The 10,000-nt window shown below is 43.5% G+C and overlaps 1 protein-coding gene across 2 annotated transcripts in view; it reads right to left on the bottom strand.

Moving 5' to 3' along the window:
* The window catches only part of ccdc171 (coiled-coil domain containing 171), a 6,943-nt gene extending 357 nt beyond the window's left edge, over nucleotides 1–6,586 (bottom strand). The window contains exons 1-13 of one of the 2 annotated variants that reach the window (XM_027276472.1): nucleotides 6,092–6,586; nucleotides 4,213–4,444; nucleotides 3,947–4,097; nucleotides 2,979–3,148; nucleotides 2,751–2,897; nucleotides 2,488–2,580; nucleotides 2,271–2,389; nucleotides 2,048–2,174; nucleotides 1,897–1,957; nucleotides 1,319–1,425; nucleotides 924–1,013; nucleotides 524–844; nucleotides 76–243 (exon numbers count right to left, since the gene is read on the bottom strand). In XM_027276472.1, the coding sequence (XP_027132273.1) occupies nucleotides 76–243; nucleotides 524–844; nucleotides 924–1,013; nucleotides 1,319–1,425; nucleotides 1,897–1,957; nucleotides 2,048–2,174; nucleotides 2,271–2,389; nucleotides 2,488–2,580; nucleotides 2,751–2,897; nucleotides 2,979–3,148; nucleotides 3,947–4,097; nucleotides 4,213–4,444; nucleotides 6,092–6,234 (1,929 nt within the window). In that variant the 5' untranslated portion in view covers nucleotides 6,235–6,586. Of the gene's footprint in view, nucleotides 1–75; nucleotides 244–523; nucleotides 845–923; nucleotides 1,014–1,318; nucleotides 1,426–1,896; nucleotides 1,958–2,047; nucleotides 2,175–2,270; nucleotides 2,390–2,487; nucleotides 2,581–2,750; nucleotides 2,898–2,978; nucleotides 3,149–3,946; nucleotides 4,098–4,212; nucleotides 4,445–6,091 lie in introns of those variants that run through there. The other variant, XM_027276473.1, reaches the window with a different exon arrangement.
* Between the last annotated feature and the right edge of the window lie 3,414 nt (nucleotides 6,587–10,000).

Here is a 10,000-nt window from a genome sequence, read left to right as displayed (position 1 = left end):
TACAGAGACAGAGAGAGATGTAAAGTAATCAGAATACACATACTTGATTACAGCTGCACACACACACACACACACCTTGTTGTTGGCCTTCTGGAGGTCGGAGGTCAGCTGATCAAGGTGTTCGCTGATGACATCACACAGCTCCTCCCAGGTGAAATTACCCATGATGCTCTGGGGTTGATGGAGGAGGACGCAGCCAGCCAGCAGGCGCTGGTAAATGCAGTAGAGGAAGGACAGCTGGGCCTGACACACACACACAAACACACACACACACACATCATGATGACATCACAGAGGACGAGCAGGCTGCAGTTCATCACGCGGCCACTAGAGGCTTGTGTGATACTTCATGCTGTCATTGGGGGGGCTACACTCTTTAACATGACTGTGTTTCAAATTAAAAGAACTCTCTGAACAAGACTTTTATTGTGAAGGGTTTGCAGGAACACGTTCGCTTCACCTCACAGACACGGAGGTTTCTGATTGGTCCCCGCACTAACAGCTGATCACTTTAAATATTCACCTCCGACTTTCTCTGGTGGCGTTCGGCCATCTTCTCCACTTCTGCTGTCCTCTCCTCCTTCTCTCTCTCCCTCTCCTTCTCTCTCTCCCTCTCCTCCTCTCTCTCCCTCTCCTCCTTCTCTCTCCCCCTCCTCTCCTTCTCTCTCTCCCTCTCCTCCTTCTCTCTCTCCCTCTCCTCCTCTCTCTCCCTCCTCTCCTTCTCTCTCTCCCGCTCCCTCTCCAGCTCCGCCTTCAGTCCTCGGCTCTGTGTCGACCAATCGGTGCTCTCCTGGCGAAGGCGTGTCACTTCCTCCTCCAGCCTGGCGGTCAGTTGTCGTTCTTCCTGTTGCGGACACGTAAACACAGAGTGAGACAGTCGTCCTCAGAACGCCATGAGGTCATGTGATCGATGACACGCTCACCTGCAGCTGTGTGCTCTGATCTGAGGTCAGCTGACGGAGCGTCGTGTTCTCCACCTGCAGCCGCTCTGACACACACAGCAGATCCTGGAGCTGACGGAGAGGACACGTGACACGACACGACAGGAAGGGAGCAGTGTGTGTACCTCTGTGTGTGTACCTCTGTGTGTGTACCTCTGTGTGTGTGTACCTCTGTGTTTGTCTCTGTGTGTGTGTGTACCTCTGTGTGTGTCTGTGTGTGTGTGTGTGTGTACCTCTGTGTGTGTCTCTGTGTGTGCACCTCTGTGTGTGTCTGTGTGTACCTCTGTGTGTGTACCTCTGTGTGTACCTCTGTGTGTGTGTGTGTGTGTGTACCTCTGTGTGTGTACCTCTGGGTGTGTGTACCTCTGTGTATGTACCTGTGTGTCAGTGGCCTCCAATCTATGTCTCCAGGTGTTCAGAGTCGTCTTCAACAGCTGCACAACATCAGGAGGACTCCCATAATCCTTTGCTTGAGGACAAGCACCTGTACGCACACACACACACACACACAGGTTTACCTGTAGCTGTTTCCAGCAGCTGTATGTACCTGTGTGTAGCTGCAGTGTGTACCTGTGTGTACCTGTGTGTAGCTGCAGTGTGTACCTGTGTGTACCTGTGTGTACCTGCAGTGTGTACCTGTGTGTAGCTGCAGTGTGTAGCTGTGTGTACCTGTGTGTACCTGCAGTGTGTACCTGTGTGTAGCTGCAGTGTGTAGCTGCCGTGTGTAGCTGCTGTGTGTAGCTGTCGTGTGTAGCTGTCGTGTGTACCTGCCGTGTGTACCTGTGTGTACCTGTGTGTACCAGTGTGTACCTGCCGTGTGTACCTGTGTGTACCTGTGTGTACCTGTGTGTAACTGCAGTGTGTACCTGTGTGTAACTGCAGTGTGTAGCTGCTGTGTGTACCTGTGTGTACCTGTGTGTACCTGTGTGTACCTGTGTGTAACTGCAGTGTGTACCTGTGTGTAGCTGCAGTATGTCTCTGATGGCGTCCTCTGCAGCAGACTGTCTCTGAGTTACCTGACACACCACAGAAGAAGAAATGATATCCAATCAAATCACACCTTGGCATAGTGTGTTTGTGTGTGTGTTTATATGTGTGTGTCTTACCTGCTCCAGCAGTGTGTGTGTGTCGGCGTGGCGTCTCTTCTCATCGTCCAGACTTCCTGTGAGGTCAGAGGTCATCTTCCTCTCCGTCTCCAAGGCGACGCTCAGCTGGTCGGACTCCGCCTGCAGCCTGAACAGGAAGCAGGAAACCAGGTGGTTACCATGGTTACGGTGTAAAGTGACAAGCAGGACAGCTCTGGTCCAATCAGACGCCTCGTGACCTCACCGCTGCAGAGCGCGCTCAGTGGCGTCGCTCCTCTCTCTCAGCAGCTCCGCGCTGCACTGCGCCTCCTGCTGAACGGACCGCTCCACCGCCAGTGCCGCCTCCAGGTCCCGAACACGCAACTGCAAGGTCACATGACCACAGAGAGCGGCTCATTTACATACAGAATGTGTGTGTGTGAGTGTGTGTGTGTGAGAGAGTGTGTGAGTATGTGTGTTACCTGGACGATCTCAGAGTTGAACTTTGACTCCAGGTGAGCGGCTCGCTCCACCTCCACACTCGACTCCAAACACTTCACCCTCTGATCAGAGAGCTGACACACATGATTAGAACCTCCTCACCTCCTTCTCCCTCCTCCCTCTCTCCCTCCCTTCTCACCTCCTTCCCTCCCTCCTCTCCTCCTTCCTCACCTCCTCCTCCCTCTCTCCTTCCCTTCTCACCTCCTTCTTCCCTCTCTCCTCCTCCTTCTCCCTCTCTCCTCACCTCCTTCTCCCTCCTGCTCGTCTCCTCTCTCTCCGTCAGGTACTTCATCTCGTTGGCTTGTCGTCTGTTCACCTCGGCCTCCTTCTCTCTCTCCCTCTGCAGCTCCATCATCCTCCTCTCAGACTCCTCCAGAGCCTCCTCCTGGTCCTGGAAGATGACGGAGGTTCAAACTCCGTATTTAGTGTGTGTGTGTGTGTGTGTGTGTGTGTGTGTGTGTGTGTGTGTGACCTGCAGCAGGAGGTGCAGTCGTTGGTTCTCCGAGCTGAAGCTCTGAATCAGCTTGTCGCGCTCCTCCACCTCCTGCTGCAAAGCATGCTGGTCCTCCTCCCTGGCTTGCCGGGTGATGTTCAGAGCTTTCTGCAGCTCCTCCACCGTCTGCTGGAGCTCCGCCCCTCGCTCTGACACACGACACAGGCCGTTAGCTCAGTCTGTTAGCTGCTGTTAGCTCATGTTAGCTCAGTCTGTTAGCTGCTGTTAGCTCATGTTAGCTCAGTCTGTTAGCTGCTGTTAGCTGATGTTAGCTCAGTCTGTTAGCTGCTGTTAGCTCAGTCTGTTAGCTGCTGTTAGCTCAGTCTGTTAGCTCCTGTTAGCTCAGTCTGTTAGCTGCTGTTAGCTCAGTCTGTTAGCTGCTGTTAGCTCAGTCTGTTAGCTCAGTCTGTTAGCTCAGTCTGTTAGCTGCTGTTAGCTCAGTCTGTTAGCTCAGTCTGTTAGCTCAGTTTGTTAGCTCAGTCTGTTAGCTCAGTCTGTTAGCTCAGTCTGTTAGCTGCTGTTAGCTCAGTTTGTTAGCTCAGTCTGTTAGCTCAGTTTGTTAGCTCAGTCTGTTAGCTGCTGTTAACTCAGTTTGTTAGCTCAGTTTGTTAGCTCAGTCTGTTAACTCAGTTTGTTAGCTCAGTCTGTTAGCTCAGTCTGTTAGCTGCTTTTAACTCAGTCTGTTAGCTCAGTCTGTTAGCTCAGTCTGTTAGCTCAGTCTGTTAGCTGCTTTTAGCTCAGTCTGTTAGCTCAGTCTGTTAGCTCAGATTGTTAGCTCAGTCTGTTAGCTCAGTCTGTTAGCTGTTTTTAACTCAGTCTGTTAGCTGCTGTTAGCTCAGTCTGTTAGCTCAGTCTGTTAGCTGCTGTTAACGTGTTTATACCACAGAAGAAGAAGAGGCGGTCAGCAGCAGCTACATAATGGCAGAGGAGAAGAGGTGAAGAGTTACCTGTCAGCTTGTGTTTGTCTCTGCTGAGCTCAGAAGCTCGTTCGGCGTCTCTCCGGCTCACCGTGAGCTGGTACTGCAGCTCCACCCGCTGAGCTTCTCCTCGCTCCACCGAGGCCCTCAGCCGGGTCAGCTCCGCCTGCAGCCGGCACAGCTGTGGAGGGAAAACACACCTGAAGCTTTGGCCGAGGACAGGTGGAGAGGACAGGTGGAGAGGACAGGTGGAGAGGACAGGTGGAGAGGACAGACTGACCCGGCCTCAGTCTCACCTCCTGGTTGTGGTTGGACGTCAGCTCCAGTCTCTCCCTCTCCAGCTGATGGAGTCTCCACCTGAGCCTCTCCGACTGCTCCACCCCTTCAGACGCCGCCCTCCTGCTCCTCCCTCCTGCATCACCGCGGCTCCTGCTCCTCCTCCGTCCTCTCTCTGGCTCCTCCTCCTCGTCTCCTCCTCTTCCTGTCTGATGGTGTCTCTGTTGCCTGGTGACAACTGTCTCCGCCCACCTGATGACAGAAGAAGACTAAAGACTTAAGACCTAAGACTAAAGACCTAAGACTAGACCTAAGACTAAGACTAAAGACCTAAGACTTAAGACTAGACCTAAGACTAAAGACCTAAGACCAGACCTAAGACTAAAGACCTAAGACCTAAGACTAAAGAACTAAGACTTAAGACTAGACCTAAGACTAAAGACCTAAAACTTAGGACTAAAGACCTAAGACTAGACCTAAGACTAAAGACCTAAGACTAAAGACCTAAGACTAAAGACTAGACCTAAGACTAAAGACCTAAGACTAAAGACTGAAGACCTAAGACTGAAGACCTAAGACTGAAGACCTAAGACTTAAGACCTAAGACTTAAGACTAGACCTAAGACTAAAGACCTAAGACTAGACCTAAGACTAAAGACCTAAAACTTAAGACTAAAGACCTAAGACTTAAGACTAGACCTAAGACTAAAGACCTAAAACTTAAGACTAGACCTAAGACTAAAGACCTAAAACTTAGGACTAAAGACCTAAGACTAGACCTAAGACTAAAGACCTCAGACTTAAGACCTAAGACTAGACTTAAGACTTAAAGACCTAAGACCTCAGACTTAAGACCTAGGACTAAAGACCTCAGACCTAGGACCTAAGACTAAAGACTAGACCTAAGACTAAAGACTAGACCTAAGACTAAAGACCTAAGACTAAAGACCTAAGACTGAAGACCTAAGACTGAAGACCTAAGACTGAAGACTAGACCTAAGACTAAAGACCTAAGACTAGACTTAAGACTTAAAGACCTAAGACCTCAGACTTAAGACCTAGGACTAAAGACCTCAGACCTAGGACCTAAGACTAAAGACTAGACCTAAGACTAAAGACTAGACCTAAGACTAAAGACCTAAGACTAAAGACCTAAGACTGAAGACCTAAGACTGAAGACCTAAGACTTAAGACTAGACCTAAGACTAAAGACCTAAGACTAGACTTAAGACTTAAAGACCTAAGACCTCAGACTTAAGACCTAGGACTAAAGACCTCAGACCTAGGACCTAAGACTAAAGACTAGACCTAAGACTTAAGACTGAAGACCTAAGACTGAAGACCTAAGACTTAAGACTAGACCTAAGACTAAAGACCTAAGACTAGACTTAAGACTTAAAGACCTAAGACCTCAGACTTAAGACCTAGGACTAAAGACCTCAGACCTAGGACCTAAGACTAAAGACTAGACCTAAGACTAAAGACTGAAGACCTAAGACTGAAGACCTAAGACTTAAGACTAGACCTAAGACTAAAGACCTAAGACCTCAGACTTAAGACCTAGGACTAAAGACCTCAGACCTAGGACCTAAGACTAAAGACTAGACCTAAGACTAAAGACCTAAGACTAAAGACTGAAGACCTAAGACTAAAGACCTCAGACCTAGGACCTAAGACTAAAGACAACATAAAACACATTTAGTCAGTCCACACCTAAAGCTCAGTCGGGTGGGCGGACATTTGGCTGCTTCAGACACTCTCAACCTAAACCTCAGACTTTAAGACGTAACGAGCACAGCAAACATGTAGATCAGTGTCACACACATACTATAATAAATAGAATACTGCTTAAACACATCCACGTCATCTGACGACTCTCCGTGTGTGTTCAGTCCGCACCTTGCCGTCTCCTGCTCGGATCTTCTCGCACAGCTTCCCGCGGCTCTCGGTTGTTTCCCCCGCTGCTCTGCTCGGTCCTGCCCGCTGTCGGGACGCCTTCCCCGGCCATGCTGTGTCCTCCGCTCCGCTGCTTGTGTCTGCATAGCTCCGGCCTGTCTGCTGCCGTTAGCCGCTCACGGTGACTGTCTGCGGGCTGTGGCTGCTGTTGTACCGGGGGGACGCCGGTTGCCTGGCCGGTTGCTTGGTTGCCGGTTGCCTGGTTGCTGGTGTTGCGTTGCCAGCCGACGGTTCACAGTCAATATTCAACATGAACGTGTTCGTTATTAAACACGTTAATGAGCGACAGAGCCTCGAGCTGATTAATATTAATTAATATTCATGAGACGTTAAATTAACTTTTATAAACTCAGAGAGACGTTTGAATCTGACGCCATCTTGGCGTCCATACGTCATCTCCGGGTTACACTTTGATTGGCTGGACAGCCCACCAATGAGTGACCGCCAATTTATTTATTTATATTCATTATTTTATTTATTTATAAGGTAAAAAGGAATATAATGGTAATTTAATAAAAGGTAATAATAAATAATGAATAAAACAATAAATTACAAAAAATAATAAATTACACCTCTCCTAATAAATAAAAAAAAATTACAAAATAAATATATAAATAAAAAGGTAAATTTAAAAAATAAAAAGGTTAAATAGGACTAATAATAACTAACATAAAAGTTATTCTTAAATTCAAAGAAATAAAAGAACGAATAATAAAAAGCAATAATAAATTACACTTAAAAAATATTTATAATAAAATAAAAACGGAATTATAAATACAACCTTAAATAAAATAATTAACATATAAAAATAATTTAAAATACACCTTCCCTTAATAAATAATAAATAACATAAATAATAATAAAATAATAAGTCACCTAAATACATATTAATAAAATAATAAATACACCTACATATAAATATTATAAATAAATAAATAAATAATTAAAAATTACACCTCCCTCCTAATAATAAAGAATATAACTAAATAAAATAAAAAGGTTAAGAGGTATAAAAGGGAATCATTGAATAAAAAAATAAATAATAAACAAATAATAATAAATTAATATTATAACACAAAACTTATAACCATAAAGAGCTTTTTTTTTAAAAACACACACGTTTACCACCACAGGGACTGACTGTTTCTATTTTACACTAACACAATTTCCCGTGCATTTGTGCAATTTCCGCAGATGTTTATCATAAACCTTTTATTATAATTATACAGTAATAATTGACCTTCCACGTTAACGTTTCAATTGATTTACCTTCAATATCAACATTGTGCATACCTAAAATGTGCATTATGTTTGTTTGGTGATGGAATTCTCAACTTAAATAGATACTCACCATTAGTTAGCCTATCTGGTAATATTAATTTATGTAAACTGTTTCATAGACTTATATAAATTGATTTTAAATATTAATATTAGTTATTAGGTAAACGTGAAATGAATACAAGTTTCTGTGTGTTTGTAGGCGGGAGGAGATGGCTTATCTGACACAATCATTTCATTACTAGACTGAAAAATCATCATCATTGGTTTGTAATACAGCCGTAAGGGACTTGTATTGCCCTGATCTGGTTTGAGGAAGCTGTGGCATGATCTCCCTCTCTTGTCTTCCTTGTCTATTGCCCAGCCTGCCCACCAGAGGGATGATGCTTCAATTAAACACAGGACAGGACTACCCCACCACATTGTTTTGACTCAAAATCCCTAGTAGTAGAGAAGTTTGCTAAACGGACATCAGTCCTGCTGTCGTTTCCTCACCCACCAGGTCTTCGGGATGCGGAGGGCCATCGTGAGCCCGCAACATGTTAAACCCCACCATTACACCTATCATGCTGGCAACAATTAATAACTGCCTCGGACTTCTTTTTTGTAAGAAAATGTTTTATTATGTTCTTTCCGTAGACACAAAGAAAACAACAAGGTAATCCACTAAACATGCAGAAAGAAAATTAATACACTAAACTGAATCACCAATTTGGCCTTGATTATCTGTAGGGGGGGTTCTAAAACAGGGCCCCCATCATGATTTCTGCCAGGCTAGTCGGGTCCAGGGCAGGGCAGATGCCATTTATGATGATTTTTTCTAAACAGAAGACACAACATATTCTGTGTTGTAACATCGTGCGTGTTTTATTATTTTCTTATTTTTTTGTTTTGTTTTTCGTTTTTTTTGTTTTATTTTGCAAACTACTTCACTTTGCTTTCCTGTATGGATGGATTATATGGCGGCACTTATGCCGGTAGGTGGCAGTACTCTCAGGCCATTGTTTCAGGTCTCCACAGGTAGGTGGCAGTATCTCCTCAGGCCATGTTTTCAGGTCTACACAGGTAGGTGGCAGATCTCTTCGCCATTGGTTTCCGTCTACACAGGTAGGTGCAGTATTCTCAGGGCCATTGTTTCAGTCTACACAGGTTTAGTGCAGTAGTATCTCTCGGCCATTTGTTTCAAGTCTACCACAGGTTAGGTTGCAGTCTCTCTTCAGGGCCATTGTTTCAGTCTACACAGGTAGGTGGCAGTATCTCTTCAGGCCATTGTTTCAGTCTACACAGGTAGGTGGCAGTATCTCTTCAGGCCATTGTTTCAGTCTACACAGGTAGGTGGCAGTATCTCTTCAGGCCATTGTTTCAGTCTACACAGGTAGGTGCAGTATTCTCTTCAGCCATTGTTCCGTCTACACCTGGTGGTGGGTGAATCAGCGCAGGGGCACATGGCTGGGGGAATCCACGGGGTTTTGTCGTGCATGGCGTTGTGTGTCGGCTGTGTGTCCCTAATAAACCTGCCAACATATAATCAGTAATGCTTGGACAAGTGGCGGTGCTTACACCTTGCATCTACCCTGGCACGCCGCACCAGCCCTTAATTAAAGCGCAGCCACGCAGATTAAAGTCTCTCCTGTTGTGCAACCCTGCAAACGGACAATTCACAAAATCCCTCCACGGCCTTCATTTAACAAGGGTCCTCCTCTAAAAACTACCACATAGACTATTTACCACTTTATTCTCCTACTTCATCTCGCTGCCATATTTATAACGCTGAACTTTAATAAAAAAAAAAAAAAGTTTTATCATTTAAATGTGCCCTAGACTCTGTCGTAAAAGGACCTAATAAATAAAAGAATAAATAAAAAAGAATAATAAGACACCTAATAAAGATAAATAAAGAAAATCATGAATAAAAAGAAGAATTAAAAAGACACCTACATAAATATAATACTAATACACCATAAATAAATATCTAAAATACATAAAATAATGCATACAAAACAGATAATTTAAATACACCTAAATAAATACACCTAAATTAAATATAACTAAACTATAAATACATAAAAAATTAAGCATTAAAACTATAATAAATCAACCTAAAATAAATATAAATAATAAATACACCTAAATTAAATATAAATAAATAAATATAATGCATAAAAAGAATAATAATACACCTAAATAAACATTATCAAGAATAAAATAATGCATAAAACGAATAATAAATACACCTAAAAATAAAATAATAACTACACCTAAACAATATAAATAATATAACCTAAATAAATATCAATAACTAAAATATGAATAATAAAAAGACTAATAAATACACCTAAATAAATCTAAATAATAAAAATCCACCTAAATAAATATAAATAACTAAAATAATGAATAAAAAGAATTAATAAATACATAACCTAAATAAATATAACTAATAAATACACCTAAATAACTATAAATTAATAAACTACACCTAAATAAACTCTCAATAAATAAAACTAATGAATAAAAGAATAATAAAATACACCAATAATAAATATTTACCTATAATTAAAAACACCATAAATAAAT

The sequence above is a fragment of the Larimichthys crocea genome, unplaced genomic scaffold (genome assembly GCF_000972845.2).
Source record: "Larimichthys crocea isolate SSNF unplaced genomic scaffold, L_crocea_2.0 scaffold385, whole genome shotgun sequence".
Classification (NCBI taxonomy): Eukaryota; Metazoa; Chordata; class Actinopteri; family Sciaenidae; genus Larimichthys; species Larimichthys crocea.
Note: the sequence above shows the minus strand (reverse complement) of the source record. Positions and strands in the feature narration are given on the sequence as shown.